General features: G+C 39.3%; 3 protein-coding genes across 6 annotated transcripts; 1 reads left to right on the plus strand and 2 right to left on the minus strand.

Annotated features, from left to right (window-relative positions):
• Positions 1-1,827: 1,827 nt before the first annotated feature.
• On the minus strand, positions 1,828-7,725 carry PIH1D2 (PIH1 domain containing 2). The gene is made up of 6 exons (XM_004273407.2): positions 7,625-7,725; positions 6,649-6,851; positions 5,902-6,025; positions 5,279-5,524; positions 4,015-4,280; positions 1,828-2,177 (listed from the first exon to the last, which is right to left on the minus strand). The coding sequence occupies exons 2-6, from the start codon at positions 6,823-6,825 to the stop codon at positions 2,046-2,048; spliced, it is 945 nt and encodes a 314-aa protein (XP_004273455.1). The 5' UTR covers positions 6,826-6,851; positions 7,625-7,725; the 3' UTR covers positions 1,828-2,045.
• Positions 7,726-7,859: 134 nt separating this feature from the next.
• On the plus strand, positions 7,860-17,435 carry NKAPD1 (NKAP domain containing 1). 4 transcript variants are annotated; one of them, XM_012534264.3, is made up of 6 exons: positions 7,860-7,996; positions 9,172-9,248; positions 11,296-11,396; positions 12,940-13,089; positions 13,960-14,013; positions 14,741-17,435. In XM_012534264.3, exons 2-6 carry the CDS (start codon positions 9,180-9,182, stop codon positions 15,246-15,248), a joined length of 882 nt encoding a protein of 293 aa, XP_012389718.1. In that variant the 5' UTR covers positions 7,860-7,996; positions 9,172-9,179; the 3' UTR covers positions 15,249-17,435. The 4 variants fall into 4 exon arrangements, with proteins under 4 accessions (XP_012389718.1, XP_004273452.1, XP_012389717.1 ...); XM_004273404.4 differs by having other exon boundaries at positions 14,744-17,435; XM_012534263.3 differs by lacking the exon at positions 7,860-7,996 and adding an exon at positions 8,231-8,543.
• Positions 17,352-19,324, minus strand: TIMM8B (translocase of inner mitochondrial membrane 8 homolog B). Its single transcript, XM_004273406.4, has 2 exons — positions 19,193-19,324; positions 17,352-17,750 (listed from the first exon to the last, which is right to left on the minus strand). The coding sequence occupies exons 1-2, from the start codon at positions 19,274-19,276 to the stop codon at positions 17,583-17,585; spliced, it is 252 nt and encodes an 83-aa protein (XP_004273454.1). The 5' UTR covers positions 19,277-19,324; the 3' UTR covers positions 17,352-17,582.
• Positions 19,325-19,350: the final 26 nt, after the last annotated feature.

The following is a 19,350-nucleotide window of genomic DNA, read 5'->3' on the forward strand; positions in this document are numbered from 1 at the left end:
AGTTAGAAATAGTGCTTTGGTTCAAATTAGATTGTTTAAAAATTAAACTATATGATTTCAATGTTTCTGGTCTAATATTTTTGATCTGTGGGTAATTATTTCTCACATTAGATTATTTAAGACCAGGAACAGCTGTGTACATGGTAAGCTGTACACAGAAACATTTTGAGTTTATAGAATTGGTAAAATAAGGACTGAGTTTAGGAGCATATAACCTAACGCTTTAGGCTTAAGGAGCTCTCTTGTTGGGGGGTGGCACATAGCAAGATGGAAGTGTGGTCTGGCTCTGTTAGGTACTTCCATTCCTGAGGTTTGTGAGTGAAGTTAAAATATCCCAAGGCATGGTCTACAAGAGGAGTTGACCAGTGCAAGAGATAATAGGAATGTGCTGTAAGGAATACTCATCCCCCAGTAACGCGTGAACTCTGGAATACATGGGAAAATAATCACTGCTGATTACCGATCTCTAACACCAAGTTTACAGAAAAATCTGGTATCTAAATCAAGGCTAATTCATGTCCATCTCAAAGTTTTCAGTTTTGAAGAAGAAAAATCTTGGTAAGATTCCAATTTAAACTACTCCACAGTTCATCACTAGTTAATGCTCTTCCTGGACAAAGTTTTGCTTTTTGTAGGGAGGGTGAGGTGGAGATGTTAGAATATAAGTGAAAGTATTTTGGAAAATAACTAGGATGTAAATTTACCATTTTAACATTAAGCATGTTAGATCTTGTACTCATTTTATTAGTAAGTATCCAATTATATAGCTGCTGACATAAGTAACACCTAAGTGCGAGAGTGCAAGAGTAGAGTCAGCCAGTTCAATATAGTTAGGTATGGGAGTTTATAGGAAATAAGTTTCCACAGTGATTTTGTAGAAGCAAAGATAAGGTCAAAGCATTCCAGGTATTTTTGAGGGATAAGGAGAATATAATAGGTTTGTTAATTTTAGGACATCATATAGTTCTAGAAAACTTTCAGACAATAAATTATCCTATTGCTAGAAAAATTCAAGTCCAGGTCAGGTTTAAGAAAATTTTAATATTTGTTTTTAATTGTCACATTTCAATTATTTCTATTACACATACATTAGTTTCTAAAGTTAAAAAGTTTTAAAGTTAATGAGAACTTTAAAGACCTTATGTTGAATTAGAAACTAATAATTACAAGGAAGTTGTTTTATATCTAGAAAAGACCAAGAGATGTTTAAAGTTTGATGTGAATGTTCCTTACTTAGGATATAAATTGGAAAGTTGATACTTTTGTATTGAACGAACTGACAGATGAATGAGAGTTTAAAAAGTACATCACTTCTGTATTTTAAAAATTATTTTCTTAGGAGAAAGGCACTGGTCCCAAAGTCAGCTCCTTTTTCTTAAATTAGAGTTGGATGTATTTTGTGTCTTATGTGTAATAACATCCAATACTGTTACTGCATCGTTGTATCTAATCCACAGACAAGTCCATATCTGATATTAAAAGGTAGGTAGGCTTGGACTCCTGCCAGAGCTGTTTTATAGAAGTACAGAGGTTAATAGAAGCAAAGGTTTGCATACTATTACATTGGCCCTACATCTTTATTGCTGGAGGAAACTGTCACTGCTAAGGCACATCTTGGTAATAAAAAACTTCTTTCACAGTGTGGGATTTATTCCTGATGCAGAAATTTACTAGAGACAAAAATTTTTTTTTCAACTGGTAAAGCAAGAATTCTCACATATTATTGAATACTTGGAGACAAATAGACTTTTCCCAAATGATATTTAAGTTACTTAAGACCATTACAAATATCTTTGAAACAAGTATATCATGGCAGTACTGTTTTCAGTAGTTTCTGCTTGATGCTAAGTTTACTTGAGAAGGAGAAAGAATTAAAACAAAACAAAAAAAACGGCTGATGAGAAAATCTCATTCCATCAAAAGGAACTCTTAGAAAATGAAACTAGTGTTTAAGATAAACCTCTTCAACCATAATGAAGGCCCTCTAGTTCACATGACTTTATCACTGAAAACTCCAAAAACTCCAAATACACGATGCTCTTAACTTACACCAATGGCATTGTGACAATTAATGTAGCTTTCTCTTTGATAAATTTTGCTGTAGTCATTTCAGTATCCACAGATTCTGGAAGATTCAGATGTAATCTGTACTCAGAAACCTCGATCAATAAGTCATCCTAAGAATAATAAACCAAGAGAAAATTTTAAAGATGAAAATAGAAAAATATTTCCTGGTTAAAATTTGTGTTATTTGTTTATTGTTCCCAGTTATTCACTCCTTTCGCATAAGAAGAGGATCCCACTTAAAAGCAATAAAGTTGCTGTTGTAAATCCCTGAGATTTTGAGGTGGTTATTGCTGCTCAGTATATCAAAAGTTAACTGATACAGTACCAGAAGATGGGTGTTGCCATCCTAAATTATGTAGCATTGACTTTGGGGCTGACCAGCAAACAGCAAGGAAACTTATTGGAGACTGGAAAGATGGTGATCTATGTTTTATGGTGACAAAGCCCTTTTCACAATAATTTGGAAGACATAATGTACCCGGTTAATTTGTGGCTTTAGGTACAGAAGTGGGAAAATAGAATGTTATTTGCATGCATTGGTTCTATTGGCCACATTTAACAAGGTACTACAAAAAGATGAGCTTAGAAAAGAATTTCTCAGTTTGCAAGGGAAAATACAGAATTGAAAGGGAATATACAGAGCCCAGAAATTCTAAGACTTGAGGAATGAAAAATGGAACTAATTTTTATTTTCAACCAGTAAACAATAAAGTGAGAAATTATTTCTTTATCAACAAAGGCTGATTAAAGCTGCCTAGAGGCAAATACTAAATCATAAGTCTTTATACCCTTTGCTAAAACCTCTAACTGGATTAAGATGGACCTCATTAAAGCCTTACATTTGGCCCAGATGACAGCAATTAAGTCAAAAGAGGCTATTGAAAAATGGACATGTCTAAAAAAGAATTGAGAGGTGTAGCACTGACTGGAATCAAAGAAAGAAAGTGCTACCAGTCTGGACTAAAACTAATTTAAAATAATCTTTTGACCCCAGCATTCCATGGGCAGCAAACAGGCTGAGTAAGCTGCTCAGCACCTAATGACAGCATATTCTTCAACGCTCTTTTCAGATGTGGCTAAGGTAGATTATGAAAAAGGAAAAACGTCCCAAAGAATGGAGCTGAAAGTCATGGAAAACAATGGAACTAGGAGGCTAGGTAATCAAGGAACCTTGTCAAGGGACCTAAGCAAGAACATCCTCTACCTCCAGGAAAGGGACCCTCGCAATATCTGCCTACCAGGATTTCAGAATTGCCGTGCATCAGCAACTACTGTGTGCCTCATATTTTTTCCAATTTCTGAATTGAGACTGTTAATTGTGGTAATCGTCTTCCCATTCCACATTGTATGGTGCATGGGGTTACGGGAATAGATAACTTGTCTTTGCAGTTTATGCAAACTTTGTCTAACGCAGAATATGATGGCAAAATCCTGTACTTTGGCGCCTGATACTGGGATTGGATGTGTCGTTCTGGGGAAAGAAGCAAATATTTGTGACCAAGAGGGTGGACTGTGGTAGACTGTAGGATTGTTACTCTTCTTATATAAGAGGATTATATATCCTTGCCATGTAACTTCTAGTGACTACCTGTGAGAAGAATGTTCTTCCCAGCCCTGTTGATGTAGGACTTGGCCTTGTGACTTACTTTGATCAGTACAGTGTGAGTAAAAGTAATATAGTCCATATCTGAGAGGAAGTTTTAGGATCTATTGCATGGTTTGGCCATTTCTATTTTTCCCTCTTCCATGAGAATGACTTACCTAAATTAGGAATTGTTTCTTCACCTGTATCTTAAAATGTGCAACACTCATGAAGCAAAGCAGGCTGAGCTGACATGTAACCTGAGAAAATTATTGTAAGCCACTGAGATTATGGAGTTTGTTACTAAAGCATAATATAGTGAATATTGACTGATACAAATTTACAGTATTATCCATTCAACTTACCTCAGAAACACTAAGGTCACAGTGAGATACTGAATTAATACCAGGTAGTTCAACTTTTAATTCAATTTTCAGAGGTTTCTCATTCTGATCTGCCACAATTTTTAATTCATAGGCTGGTCTCTTCATCTCCACTTCAATCTCTGTACTAGAAATCTCTTCTATCAGACACCTTGTTTTACTTGAAACTTCGTCTTTTGGCAGTAAAAGTTGAGGAAACTGATCTGAATTGCTCACAGTACTGCTTCTTATCTGTTCAAGGGTCAGTTCTTTATGAAAAAAAAAGAAGATGAAATCACAAAATCAATCAACAACATGAAGTACTATCAGGCGATGAGCTGTAATAGATGTAGTGTTAGCCAAGATGGCAGATAAAGCTGCAGCTAAATCGGTTTGGGAAATCTTTAAAGACTTTTTTTTTTTTTTTTTTTGGTGGTACGCAGGCCTCTCACTGTTGTGGCCTCTCCCATTGCGGAGCACAGGCTCCGGACGCGCAGGCTCAGCGGCCATGGCTCACAGGCCTAGCTGCTCCGCAGCATGTGGGATCTTCCCGGACCGGGGCACGAACCCATGTCCCCTGCATCAGCAGGCAGACTCTCAACCACTGCGCCACCAGGGAAGCCCTTAAAAGACTCTTAAACCAAAGAATCTGGTTTAAAAGTTTGCAGGATTTAAACATCTTTAAGGACATGCTAATTTTAAAAAAAATTTATTGAAGTATAGTTGATATACAATGTCGTGTTTCATTTCTGCTGTACAGCAGTGACTCAGTTATACATATATATTATTTTCATATTCTTTTCCATTATGGTTTATTACAGGATATTGAATATAGTTCACTGTGCTATACAGTAGGACCTTGTTGTTTATCCATCCTATATATAATAGTTTTGCATCTGCTAATCCCAAACTCCCAATCTAGCTCTCCCTGTCCCCCCTCCCCCTTGGCAACCACAGGTCTGTTCTTTATATCTATGAGTCTGTTTTTGTTTCGTAGATAAGTTCATTTGTGTTATATTTTAGATTACATATATAAGTGATATCATATGGTATTTGTCTTTCTCCTTCTGACTGACTTCGCCTTGTATGATAATCTCTAGGTCCATCCATGTTAGGACATGTTAATATTTCTAATATCTAACATTTATATTTTTCTATCTTAAATTTCTCATCTTTTGCAATTGAGACTTCTAATCTGCAAAATGTACACCAGAGGCAAGAAAACATTTTAAATCAGTTTAATTTTCCATTACATTCATTAACTTACCCTTTCTCATTTTCTCTCTTAAATCTGTGGAATCAGTTTGGATTCCCATCAGATTTTGTTTCATTCTGTGAACACTTCCTTTTATTCTAAATTTGGTAACATGGTAAGAGTTTGAGAGAGTGAATTGGAGTTTTTCCTCAATGCATTTCATGGCCATCTGTATTAGTTGATCTTTTTTCACTTGGTCTTTTTCTGCTGCCTGGAGAACATCAGGATGGTAGGCAACATCAATGACTGTGTAAACATCTGTGTGTGTAATTCAGAGGGTGTGAAATGAAAACGATTTGTTTCACTAATGATATCATCAGGTAATATATTAAGCCATATCCTGATAAAGCTGGAAAAGTATAAATTCTATTTCTGTATTTTCAGAGACAATCACAATGGTGCTATATACATAAAATTCCAATTAGAGCATTTCTTGATATTTTATATGGGTTAAAAATAGCTCATATTATTAGAAAAGTAAACAGTATTCAATTTTCAAAAAGGTATACTTATTAGTCATTAAGTATATTATGACCAAATAAAATATGTAATGCCTTTTACCAAGGAAAATCTGGTTCTTGCTTATTTCCCCCCAAATTTTTAAAATGTGCTTTCTCTCCCATAATTCTATGTACCTGATGTCTCAGACATATCTTCTGGTCTGCCAACACGTAGAGGTACTGGATGAGTGGCTGACTGGGGAGCTGGGATCCTTTTCCACTGACATAGGTTGATAAAAAGTATTTTTTCTTTCGGTTTCTAGAAAGCAAATAATTTTGCATATCTCAAAACCTAGTTTTTAAATTTTAAAATAATATCCTAAAGGTAACTCATCACAGAATTTGAAGAGTGAGAACTTTAGGCTCCAAATAAGTCATTCCATGGATTTAAACTGCATTTGAAAAACTGTAAGAAATTACTGTTACCTGATTTCCCTAAAGCTGCTGGCTTTTCATTAAGCATCCAGTTGCTGCTCCCACAGGAAGTGGGAGGAGGGTGGGGGAATTGATCTAAGCTGTTCCAGATGAATTTGAATTTGACCCTATTTCACCACTTCCTTACCTCCTCAATCAAATCAGTTTTCTTTGTTTGGAAAATCTCCAACTCTATTATTCTCCTTTACATGATTACGTGACTTTTAATTTTCATCCTAGCAGAAAAATGGCTCATTTCGAGATCTCCAAAATGTATAAATATGAAATTCCCATTCTTACTCCTTCAACACAATCTTCCACACTATGTTTAATTTTCCATTCAGAGTGGCAGTTTCCCTCAAGTGTTCTTGTGTTAAGGTAGTAATAGCTAAGGGTAAGCCATTCTCTCATTATTCCAGGACCATTTCATTCAGGACTTCCCTTTCCCTGGGCACCAACTCTACATACCAGGATCCTGGTTTGTAGACAGAGCTGTGGTTCTGGGGCAGCACAGAGCTGTTTCCCCTCTTTCATCTGCTGTTGAATGAACTTCTCATAGCTCTCAGGGTTACTTTCAGCCAGATCATCTAGGAGGTTCCAGAATTGAGTAACTTGGGTGAGCAGACCCTTTGAGGATGACTCCATGATTGAGATGAATAGGCCTCTTAAGTCTGTGGAAAGACATGACTTAAGGAAGAAAAAAGTCTATTGATTCATTTCTTCTTTTGGGGGAGGAGGAACAGTTCAGGAACTGTTTTGTTGGAGTTAGCAGCTATCCTTAACCCCTGTGTGTAAAAGATTGTGGACCAGCACCACTTTATCTTTTCCTTATTCTCTAATTATCTAATACCTTTCCCTACATTCTCAAGATGTTCTCTCAGATAATAAGGCCTTACCTCTGCCTAGACCCTCACAAGCCCTGAGAGGACAGAACAGTCATTTAAAGTCTGTATTTCCTGGAATTTTCTTGTTCCAACACCTGGGTATTGGCTGACTGGGGCCTATCCAGTTCCTGATCTTGTGTGGGTCGAGGGCCACATGAGACTTCCTCAATCCTCAGCATAGTTTAGGAGTTAAAAGCATGGACTCTGCAGCCAGAATGCCTAGATTCCAGTCTTAGCTCTATCACTTACTAGCTGTGTGATCTTGAGAAATTAATTTACATATGTGCCTCAGTTTATTCTCCTCGAAATGAAGACGATAATACCTATCTCATAGGGTTATTGCGAGGATTAAGTAAGGTAATACAGAGAGGCTGGAACACTTGGTAAGCATTATATGAGAATAATAATATTCTACCACTTGAATAACCTCCCTCCCTCAATGAAGAAGTGTCCCACAGCATCCACAAAGTGAGGAAAAGAGGTTTGGGTTCTCCAAATACTACATTAGGGTTAGACTAAACGGGAAATTTAATCATCTTTCCAGAGGCCGACGAACCCACCTCTTCTCTCGGTTTCTTGACAAACGGCGACGCCTGTTACCAGGGTAACCAGACTGGTACAACATCTAATTGAGTCCGGAAAGCTCCAGGAAGAAAGGTCTTTTTACATCCAGTTCCGGAAGCTTCTGCTGGTGCTGGGCTTGCTTTTCGGCTGAGCCCGACCCACTTCTTTTCCAGGAAGGCGCCCGCCTCCCTTTCTACACCTGTCGACTTCTAGAGTGTCCTGGAGACCCTCCTGTGGGAGTCTCTGGGACTCCTGTTGGTGGGAAGAATTTCTCAAGAGCACGACTTCCGGCCTGGAAGGGAAGTCGGCACCCTCTTCTCTCAGACCGCTTCCTCCCCCACCCCCGCCACGCGAGGCTGCGGCGCACGGTATGGGTGTGTTTGTGTGTGTTTGTGTGGGGAGGGCGTTTGGAGGGAAGGTTACCGGGAGCTCCGTGGCCGCTGGGGGGCAGGGGTCCCGGTGACGAAGATGGGGGTATTTTCTCTGTCTTCCACTTGGAAGCCCCAACCCCCCCGTCAGCCACTCTAGATACAAATTGGGGCCCAGTCGAGGGTCGTACCCGTCCAAAGTGCCCCCATCCTTTTTGGGGAGCGAAACCCAACCCCCGGGTCCATCCCAGAGGAGCGTGAGCGGGGAATGCCCCAGCCAACCAGGCCGTCCGGATTCCGCGCCGGAGCAGCCTCCGGCCTCAGTCCGGAGAGATATTTGCCTGTCGGCCTGGGCTGAGGGAAAGGCGGCCGTGGCCTGGGCCACGGGTGAGGGCGGAATAACCGGTGGGAAGGCTGCGTTTTCACGAAGGACTCGGGTGAAGCTGCAGAGCTGCCTTTGCTTGGCTTCTGGGTCGGAGGAGATCTTGTAATGGAGTGGTTCTTCGTCTCACACTAGCAAGATGCCTGATTTCCCCAGGATCGAGGGGTGAGTGAGCGTTGGAGTGGTGCACAAAGCCCCTGCTGGCTACACACGTGAATATCCCTGTCATCTATTTTTTTTGGAGGCTTCTGTACAAAATAGAACATAAAATTCTCTTGAATGAAGAAATTTAGGGCATCTCTGCATTTAATGTTTTTAGGCGTCAGTTTTTTTTACTGTTGACATTTGTGGTCCTGACACTCTCAAATCTAGGTGTTTAATTGCAAACTAATTTTGGGATTCGGGAGTTGATTTCTAGTCTGAACCATGTTTGCCTTGGACTATGTGGCCTGGGCAAGTTATGGCTTTAATGGAATTTCATCTACAAAATAGGAATGAAGATACTTGCCTCATAAAACATAGTTATTTTGAGGATTAAATAAAATGGGTCTCTTGAAAGCACTTAATTTGGTGCAGTTTCAAAGAACTCTCATGAACATTATCTCCTTTTATCCTCACAGTAGTGTGGTCAGGTGTTTTCCCCTTTTAATGGTGAAGGAAAAACTATTCCTCAGGACCTCTGACTTCTGGTTCAGTGATCTTTCCTTTATCTCATGCTTCATTATAACATAGTAATAAAAGATAAGGTAATAAAATAAATTATTATTAAATGTTACTTATTGATTCATTTCAGATTGAAGAATGTCCCGAGTTCCCTTGGGGAAAGTCCTCCTGAGGAACGTCATCCGGCACACAGATGCTCACAATAAGGTGAGAGGTACAACTTAGTTATTCCACATGCTTAATGAGGGCATACAGTGTGCTAGGAATTATTTTGATACAGTTAGAAGAGACAAAGATCAATAAAATAATTAGAATATAGTTTGATAAGTATTGTAATGCAGACATACACAAAGTCCTTTTATGCACTGAGGAAGGAATAATGAAATCTGCCTTGGGGAATTAGGAAAGGCTTCACACAATGGGTGTTATTTGAACTAGTTCTTGATGAACAGGATCAAGTTTACCAGGTGTAAAAGATCATTCAGGACAGAGGGAACATTATGTACTAGTGTATGGCAAGGAACATGAAGCATTTGGGGCAAGAAATTGTATGCATCCAGAAAGTAGAGAATGTGGGAGGTAGTGGCAGAGGATGAGGCCCAAATGGTAAATTGAGTTGGATTGTGATGCTTGGAGATTAGACTTTTTCCTGTAGGCAATAAAGAAACCATCAAATTTTTTTTTTTTTTTGGTGGTATGCGGACCTCTCACTGTTGTGGCCTCTCCCGTTGCGGAGCACAGGCTCCGGATGCGAAGGCTTAGTGGCCATGGCTTATGGGCCTAGCCGCTCCGCAGCATGTGGGATCTTCCCGGACCAGGGCACAAACCTGTGTCCCCTGCAACGGCAGGCGGACTCCCAACCACTGTGCCACCAGGGAAGCCCGCCATCAGATATTTTTAAGCAGGGTTTGACATGATTGTATTTGTATTTTAGAAAGATGACTTGTTAGCTGGGTAGGGGATAGATCAGATGGGTTGAAACAGCAGAGGGACCAGTTAGGAGGCAATTGCAATGTTCCAGGTGAGAGATGATGAGTGGTTCACTTGAAAACAGTGACAGGGATGAAGATGAGGAATTTAGGCAATAAAGTTCAAAGAACTAGATGATTGATTGGATAATAGTGATAATTACGGAATCAAATATAACCACCTTGTGTGACTGGGTGAATGATGATGGTGCCATTAATTGAGTTAGGGAACTAAAGAAAAGAGACAAGTGTGATGGGAAAGGTAATTAGTTTGGTTTTGAACATCTTGATGGTGAAATGCTTATAGGATGTCCAAATAGTTCGCAATTCAGTCTTAGAGAAGAGTTGAGGCTGGATATAAAGATTTGGGGATTACTGATACAGGAAATGATAGAGGTCATGAGTGTAGGTGAGGTCACCTACGAGAGCACATATAATGAAACAAGGGTCAAGCACCCTTGTTTGGTTTTCTTTGGTGAACCGTACAACTAGTTTGACCACAAATGTTATTATTGTCATATCACCTGATATTCTCATTGTGAGTGAGGGTATAACTGTTACCTAAGCAGCCTCTGCAATTGCATAAACCACCCCAGTTGGATGGTGAGCTTAGATTTGAAAGCAGTGGCTAAAAAAGATAAATCTAGGACAGATTTAACAAAATATTACAGGAGGACTTAGAAATAAAATTTATTATTGTTCTTTGTGCAGCTATACTCTGCCTTTCAGGAAATTCTCTAACAGTTCCCATGCTGTTTGTTTTGTTTTGCTTTGTTTTTAACAAAAATTATTATGTTGTGAAAAGAGACTTAGCCTAGAAAGTTTCAAGACCCGTCCTTACTAGCTTTTTGACTTCAGTAAAAATCTCTGAGCTTTTGTTTCTTCTCAGTAAAATATAATAATGGTACCTGCTTTGCTTTCCTCATAAGATTGCTTAAAGTTCAATAGAGAGATGATATAGTTAAAATCATAAAGCATTTTAGAAACATAAGGGATTATCATTTGCTAATTGCAGCATAATTGCTTAGTTAATAAGGTGATAAGTGTGTTTATGCAGGGGTGAAAAAGCTCTTTTGTTGCTGCAGAATTCTACATATTTGAGATTTACTAGATTGGATTGTTTAATCACTCTAGAGAAACCAGAATTTGTTTCCCAGGTTCCTGATCAAAACTCAGTTTGTAATCCAGTAATTAGTGCAGACCGTATTTTCAGTTACTTTTTGGTGATGTAATGTGTTATTTTTAGTAACTTATTTTTATTTCTTTCCTTTAAAAAAAAAATCCAGATTCAGGAGGAATCAGATATGTGGAAAATAAGAGAACTGGAGAAACAGATGGAAGATGCGTACCGGGGGGCGAAAAGGAAAATGTTACCCAGCAGTTCAAGGTGAAGTTGCGACTCTGAGAACCAAAATAATTCTCATCTCATTCAGAATCATCAACTTTTGTTTAAAAACATTATGGTATGCTAAAGATAGATGAGTTCAGTTCTGTGAGTCCTTAAGCCTTTCCTCTTCAATAAATCTAGACCCAATCATAAAGGTAATGGCTATGATGCATGTGGCCCCACTTTTTGCACTTATTTGCAATGGAGAACTTAAAAATTCTGCCTTGAACAATTGTAAACGTTAAGGATTCTGTGGATTCTGACCTTATCTGATGGCTTTTAAATTAAGATTTTCTATAGGTATCTTATGGTCACTTAGCTGATCATTCACACCTTTCCCCTATTAGTCTTTCATTCTCTCTCAGCCTTTTCTTTGCCCCATCTTCTTACTATCTTAGTCACACAACCTTTCACATTACCTTCTTAATAATTTGAGTGTGGATATGAAGGATCATGCAGGCTTAGTTGTCTTACCTGTGGAGGTGTAGGAATATCTGAGTATTGGGAACATCTCCTGCATCTCATATGCCTGTTAGTATAGATCTGTGTGTATGAAAAATGATTATAAAGTAATAATGCTGATTTCTAAAACCACACAGGGAAATAGTTAATAGTGAGATATTTAAGTAGAGTGTGCCTGTGCAGTGTGTGGACTTTGGAGTGTGATTGGCTGTGTGTAATGGCTTTTGACAAGAAAGTATTCAGGGTATCCATGGTAAAGAAGGCAGAGTCTCAACATAAAAATAAATACCTTGTCAGTCTGTTTTCTCTCTGAAGATGGTTCTTTGAGAATTTGGAAGTACTTAGTGCAGATGATGATTTGTTTTGTATTGGTTATTCAGTTACAAGCAGCATTTCCAGGAACAAAATATTGTTCTTTTGGAGTGGACTATTAATGCCTGTCATAATGAATAAGTCTTTAAAACATAATCTCTTTAGGGGCAGGTTTCTGATTGTCTCACTTGCCATTATAGTCCCAGCAGCTAGAACAGTGCCTGGCAGGCACATAGGAGGTCCTCAAATATTTTGGATAACCAATTAACTGGCTTAGTGACTGGTTAGTGGATATTGTAAGTACAGGCTAAGTCAGTGGTTCTCAACTGTTTATCCACCCCAACTTACTCATGGGTTACACCTTGCTCCCACTGTTACTCTGACTTAACTACAGCAGGTTGCTGATGTTCAGGGAAGGGAGTGTATTTCAGAATCTCTAGGGCAGTTTGAAATGTCCCCAGCTGTGATTATGCTCTGCTTCCTTCTTTGAGGATCAGTGAGTGAGGTACAGCATGCCACAGTCGAAAAGTCATTTCGTCTATACTCTGCAATAGGACGGGTAGTGATGATCATATTTTCATTGAACACCTAACTGTACAAATTAATAGAGAGGAACAGATCATGTTAAAAAAAAGTATTTTTTTAACATTAAGTATCAGGTTGTTTTTGTCTCCCCTTAGCCTGTTCAGTGAGTTTTGTTCATGATATTCCATAAAATAACCTCACAGATTGCTTTTCTATCTAAAAGTTCTTCTGTTTTCTCTTACAGCCGGATGCGTAGTGATGGTTTTGATGAAGAAAGTCAAAGAGACTATTGGAGGCCAAAGAATGAAATTTCTGGGGCACTGGATGATGATTTTCTTAAGGCTAAATCCTGGAACAAGAAGTTACATGATTATGAAGCTAACATGCCAGACAGGTTTGTGACTAAATTCCTGTGACCATTAATGGTATTTGGCCTGAGAATGTGTACTTTTAAAAATTATCTCTGCAAAAGCTTATACAGAAATGTTCATAGCATATTTATTCATAATGGCCAGAAAAGTGGAAACCCAAATGTCTATCAACTGATAAATGGATAAAAAAATGTGGTATATGGGATGGTAATAGAATGTTATTTGGCAGTATAAATAAAGTACTGATACATGCTACAACATGTATGAACCTTGAAAACATTATGCTCGGTGAGAAAAGCAGACACAAAAGGCCACTCATGATGATTCTATAGAGACAGAAAGTAGATTAGTGATTGCCGTGGGCTACGGGAGATGGAGGAATGGAGTGACTGCTAATGGATTGTTTCTTTTGGGGGTGATGAAAATGTTCTGAAATTAGTGGTGATGGTAGCACAACTCTGAAAATACTAAAAGCCACTGAAATGTACACTTTAAAAGGGTGAATTTTATGGTATATGAATTATATCTCAATAAGGTTGTTACTTAAAAAAAGTTGTCCTAAGGTAGACAGCATTATGTTATGAAGTGTTTTTGGAGAAGTACTTCACAGCTGAAGAGTAGAATATAAAAGCCCCTTAGTGTTTCTTAAGGAAGAAAATGTCAAGTTTTCTTACCAATGGACAAAGGAATCCTTTGTGTCTGAAATGAGCGTTCAGTACAGAAAATGTAACCAAGTTACCGAGCTATAAATGTGGTGTTGGCTCTACCATATCTCTTTTTTCTTGGTTCTGTGTGTCTCTGTAAATGTACACTCCTAAGTCTAATTTGTCTTTAATTTTTAAGAAATGTATGCATTGCTTTAACAATACATGTACTAAAATGTTATTTTATAGATGGGGTCACAGTGGATATAAAGAGTTATACCCTGAAGAATTTGAAACAGACAGGTAAGGCAAGTACACTTACTGAAAAAAAGTTAGAAAGTAAGATTAGTACACAGTCTGAATTATAAATTGAGTTCTTAATTTTTTTTTTGAAAGAGTGGATATATGTATATGTATAAATGATTTACAGACTTACTTTAGTATTTATTTATTTATTTTGGCTGCACTGGGTCTTAGTTGAGGCAGGTGGGATCTTCGTTGCGGCATGTTTAGTTGCAGCAAGCTTGCGGACTTCTTAGTTGCGGCATGCGAACTTCTTAGTTGCAGCATGCACGTGGGATCCAGTTCCCCGACCAGGGATTAAACCCGGTCCCCCTGCATTGGGAGCTCAGAGTCTTACCCACTGGACCACCAGGGAAGTCCCGAGTTAGTAATTTTTATAAAGTATACAACATTTGCCATTAAAAATGTAACCAGAGAAATAATAGGAGATTTAGTTGGGAGATGACTGGTATTTTGCCTTTCCCTGATATTTGGCATTATCTACAGCATGTAGGTTTTTTTTATATATAGTGTTCCATACAGTAACTCAGTATGGCAGATTAGAATTTTTGTCTTCATTTTAAAGATGAGGAAACAAAAACTCAGTGATAAAGTCTCATAGTAACACTATATCAGTTTTGATTTAAAATTCAGATGTTAACCCCAACTTCCCATCTAGAAAGCAGAATATAAAAATTATATAAATACACTTATTTTCTATAGTAAAGCAATTTTTCTTTTTTATTAGTAGTGATCAGCAGGATATTACCAATGGGAAGAAAACATCTCCCCAGGTAAAATCATCTACCCATGAATCTCACAAACACAAGAAGTCAAAGAAATCCCACAAAAAAAAGCAGAAAAAAAAGTCACACAAAAAACAGAAGAAAAGCAAAAAGGAAGCCACAGATATAACAGCAGATTCCTCAAGTGAGTTCTCAGAAGAAACTGGGGCTTCTAGTACCAGGAAAAGGAAACAACCACATAAGCGCAAGAAAAAATCCAGGAAAAAATCTCTCAAGAAATCTGCTTTATTCTTAGAGGCAGAGTGTAACACTTCCCAGTCAGATGATTCTGCATCCAGCAGTTCTGAGGAAAGTGAGGAAAGAGACACTAAGAAAACCAAAAGGAAAAAGAGAGATAAAAAAGCCCACATCCCTGTAGTTAACAGTGAAATACAGGAGAGGACAAACAAACGCACAAATTGGAAAGTGGCTACAGATGAAAGGTCTGCTGAGAGTTCAGAGGATGACTAAATGAGAAAGAAACATGTTTCCTGCATGACTCTGGATATTTACAGCTCTTACACCTTGGGGATTTGCCAGTGACTCTATTGCTCAGCACAGGGGGCCTGAGGTCAGAGGTGTCCTGTGCCATCTATATACATTCTGACAGACTTCTTGTCTTCTATTTTGGCCTGTTAAACTTGATCCTCTTATTGTTAATAGGGAGTTGGTTATTTTGTTATGAAGGTTTCTTGAAGAGATTATTTTTTGTGATTAATCACATTTAGCGCAGAGTGCATATGCAGCAAATTAAAGGACCCGGAAAGCTGAATCCAGTAATGACCTGGGTATACCAATTGGAATGTTGAATTTGGGGAAAGCAAGGGCTGGGGGTCAAGAGATGGATTGGAACTAGTGCTGTATACAATGGTATGATAAGGGAACATCATGTTGCTCTTGTCTGTTTACATAGTAGGTGCCACAACTTGACTTTGTCTTTAGCCTTGGTGCTTTTGATCTTTCTGTATTTTGACCCCACAGGTGTGGTCCAGTTTACTTGATGAGGAAATGAACATAAGAACAAACATTTGCCATTCATGATAACATCCATAGACAGCTGTTATTGGGAGACTAGGAGTTTTTGACAAATTTCCCTGTTGGACAGGGTCTGTGGCTACACTCAGTATACCCCTAAACATGGTAATTGGATAGTAAAAGGTTTTCTAGTTCCATTGTTTATTGCTTAAATGCACTTGTGTTCAGAATTATTTCTTCAGTTCTCTTAGGTAAGTCCTCAACCAAATGAGGAAGAATTAGGCATTAGTTGTGCTAATGGTGCTCTGAACAGGATTCAGGGCAGCAACAGCTATTTAAGTGTTGTCTTCCTTGTTCATTTCTTAATCTGTTAATGAACTTTAGATTTTTCCTGAAACTAGATTGAATCAGTTCCAAAATGAAATAGGCTTCTCAGGGACATATCCGTTTCTTCCTAGTCTGCCTTTGGATTAAAGCACCAAGCAGAGACCTTGTTATTTCCCTTTGCTATATACTGTGATCCCTACTATGTTAATTCTTAAGAAACCAAAATATCACTGGAAGAAGGCTGGCAGAACACATGAATTATTTTCATTACGGCAGATCAAGTGACATTGTTTTTTCTTGGTCGTCACTTCATGGGTGAAGTAAAGCTTGAAGGCGCAGACTTTTGGTCTTGGTCTGCCATTCATTGGTTATGAGGTCCGGAGCAGGTAAGTCAACCTCCCTGGCCTTACTTTCCCTATGTGTAATACAGAAATACTTCATGGTAGCATGACTGTACGACACCAGCAATAGACTGTGACAACATTCCATGAGGTGGTAATATTTTGTAGTTCTTAACTATTAAATTTGTTCTCTTTACAGAACAGATTTCTAATAAAATGCTTAGTCATAAAATACCTGGTTGGCCAGAGGTTCCCTATCCCTTGATTATAAGCAGGTGCTACTTTTTGGGATATTTATTTGAAATATTAATACTTTGGTACTTAATTGTTGATGTCCCATGGTGCATATTTTTACCTTTGGGATTATTAGTGGCCCAAGCAGGGATGAATAGTCTATATAATTACTACCTCTTAACCTAATGCAATTGTTTTGTTCTTGGAGCAAGTGAAATCTTCGTGGGAAGGAGTTTTCTACATGGATTTTTTTTTTTTTTTTTAGCATAGTTTCTGTGCTATTAAAGTACTGATTCTAAGCACAGACTCAGGAAGATGGGCCATTGGAACAAGGCTTCTCCAGGAAGTTGGTTCTGTTTGGGTCTTGACCTTCCCTTCCTCTCATACTAGCAGGCCTCTTCCCAGTGAATACACATTTTGCCTGTTCTGTTTTTTGCCATGTTTACCTTTTCTTGGTCCTGTATAAGCAATAAAGCTGTTTTCTGTTCTTCACCTTTCTCAACCCCAAATTCTCTTCTATGCCTTAGCGTAAGGCTTTGATGGTTCTTCCAGCCCCCTTAAATATGGCTTAGGGTGGCTCTTCAAAACCTAAGATCTCTCATTTGCACTATTGGCCTTGGAACATAGTTGTTTCTAATGTTCCTGCCAATCAGAGATCTATATATTAAACCCTAAAATGGGATTTAAAAAAAGAGAGTTGGAGAATTCACATTTATTGAATAACTGTTGTGATACAAGATGGAATTTCTGAATTCCCAATAAATAAATTTCACTTTTTGAACATTTGATCTCTTACTTTTTAGCACCAACAGGCTTGGTAACAGCCTGAAGTTAACCTGACAATGGGTTGACAACATTTCCCTGCTGGCCCTTCAACCTGCTTAATAATAAGTCTTTTGCTTCTTCAGTCATTCTCCCACGGGGTGGCCTACTGCCCTCCTTTCTGTACAATCTGGGCAAACCGACTGGTGATAGCAAGAGTAGTGTCAATGAAGCGGTCCACACAGCTAGAGAGACAATTTTCTGTGCGAGAGTCTAGGCGATTCCCTGGCTTCTCCACACATTTATCCCAACATAACTCCATGAAGTGATGCACCTAAGAAGAAAGAAAAATAGTAACAACTTGGGGTCTGCAGACAGGCCTAACTCTATGAATTTTCTTATTTCCTTCCCATTTTTCTCATTTTCTGTCACCTGACTATTCTTTGACTCTCTCCTCACTTCTAATTTGTCACCAATATGGACCAACTCCGCATCCCTACATTGAAACAATCCTTTTATTCTCTCCTTTTCTGTTTTTCTTAGTAATTAAAAAATATGTACTTTCCATCAAGTCACCCTAATGCATCAGTTTCTCTGTTAGCCACTGAGGGCACTCCCTTATTTAACACCCAACCCATCTGTTTCAATGAGGTCCACACACAGCATACTCAACTTGACTCTCAATACTCCTCCCTAAAGATTTTTCCACAGTTTAAATTATTACCTCCTTGAGAGCACTGCCCATTATTTTCTAACTGTGTCACTTCCTTAGTCAGATAGAAAATCTCAGGCAGGATTAATACCTTCTTTTATATTTCCAAACTAGCACCAGCGTAAGCTGGGAGGCTATGGTACCAATTAATTCCCCCAAACCACTGCACTCATCTCATTCTAAACCTATTCTTAAGTAGTTCTTAACCTTTTTGGGGTCATGGACATATCTGAGAATCCGATGAAGGTTACGGGCCCAATCTACAGAAAAATGCACACACAGGCACAGAAAATGTGTGCACTTTCATAATGTTCAGCACCCAAAGATTTCTAACCAGGGTTCTTGCTACTTACATTCAGCGAACTCTCCCCTTCCCCCCCCCCCAACACGGGGGAATAACCATTTACCAAGGGCTTAACTTCTTTGGGAGGCTGGGTACTAAGCAGTCAATCCTTTCTGCGTCCTAAAAGATGACTATCACCTCCGTTTAAGAGGCACGGTTAAGTAACTAGGTTTAGGGTTAGTCATGCAGCTAGAAAGGGGCAACGCCGCGGTTGGAACCATGCTCCAAAACCCTTGTTCTAAACTAACAGTCTAGACCGACTACTTCAGAGCCCACCTTGATCCAATAATGCTCTACTGCTCTATCGTTTTCCAATACATTATTGCATATGATCCTCGATATCCAGTGAGGCAGCGGGCGACTGCGAAACCAAGACTTACAGTGGACGGGCGTTTTGTCTATGGGCACGTGACCTGTAAGGGGCAGAGGCAAGCTTAGAACCGGAATCTTCCGAATGCCAGCCCAGAGAGCTCACCGCCAAGCTAGGCTCCCGTGCCTTTGTGTCGCCCGAGCCTTTCTTCGCTTTACACCTTCTCTTTCCCCCCACTACAGGCTTGCTTAGAGGGTACCTGAGCACTACGGGTCACCAGCGGCAGAACCGGGCGCAGCACGCACGGAGCATAGGGCTGCCGCACCGCCCCGCCACCGTTCAGAGCTCCGCGGGTGCCCGGAACCTGTACTTCACCCTCTTTTCTCTTCACACTGGTCCCTGTCCCCGCACCTGTGCAGTGAACTGCGCTTTCTGCTGTTCCGCCGCCACCAGGCGCTGCAACTCCGCTTCATCCGCCTCACCCAGCTCCGCCATTGCCTGCGTCGAGCTCGGGACCTTCCGACGAGCTGTGTGCGCATGTGCGGCGGGACCGAGCCAACACCAACTTC

This window comes from Orcinus orca, chromosome 8, assembly GCF_937001465.1.
Source record: "Orcinus orca chromosome 8, mOrcOrc1.1, whole genome shotgun sequence".
In the NCBI taxonomy this organism is placed as follows: Eukaryota; Metazoa; Chordata; class Mammalia; order Artiodactyla; family Delphinidae; genus Orcinus; species Orcinus orca.

What these genes read in the sequence shown, in the direction of transcription:
- PIH1D2 (XM_004273407.2), bottom strand. Translation starts at nt 6,825, where the DNA reads ATGGAGTCATCCTCAAAGGGTCTGCTCACCCAAGTTACTCAATTCTGG. An exon ending in GTCTACAAACCAGGATCCTG is followed by an intron (nt 6,026 to 6,648) that starts GTATGTAGAGTT and finishes TTTGCTTTCTAG; the next exon opens with AAACCGAAAGAAAAAATACT. An exon ending in AGATATGTCTGAGACATCAG is followed by an intron (nt 5,525 to 5,901) that starts GTACATAGAATT and finishes TTACACACACAG; the next exon opens with ATGTTTACACAGTCATTGAT.
- NKAPD1 (XM_012534264.3), top strand. Translation starts at nt 9,180, where the DNA reads ATGTCCCGAGTTCCCTTGGGGAAAGTCCTCCTGAGGAACGTCATCCGG. An exon ending in ACACAGATGCTCACAATAAG is followed by an intron (nt 9,249 to 11,295) that starts GTGAGAGGTACA and finishes AAAAAAATCCAG; the next exon opens with ATTCAGGAGGAATCAGATAT. An exon ending in GAAGCTAACATGCCAGACAG is followed by an intron (nt 13,090 to 13,959) that starts GTTTGTGACTAA and finishes GTTATTTTATAG; the next exon opens with ATGGGGTCACAGTGGATATA.
- TIMM8B (XM_004273406.4), bottom strand. Translation starts at nt 19,276, where the DNA reads ATGGCGGAGCTGGGTGAGGCGGATGAAGCGGAGTTGCAGCGCCTGGTG. An exon ending in AAGCGCAGTTCACTGCACAG is followed by an intron (nt 17,751 to 19,192) that starts GTGCGGGGACAG and finishes CTTTCTTCTTAG; the next exon opens with GTGCATCACTTCATGGAGTT.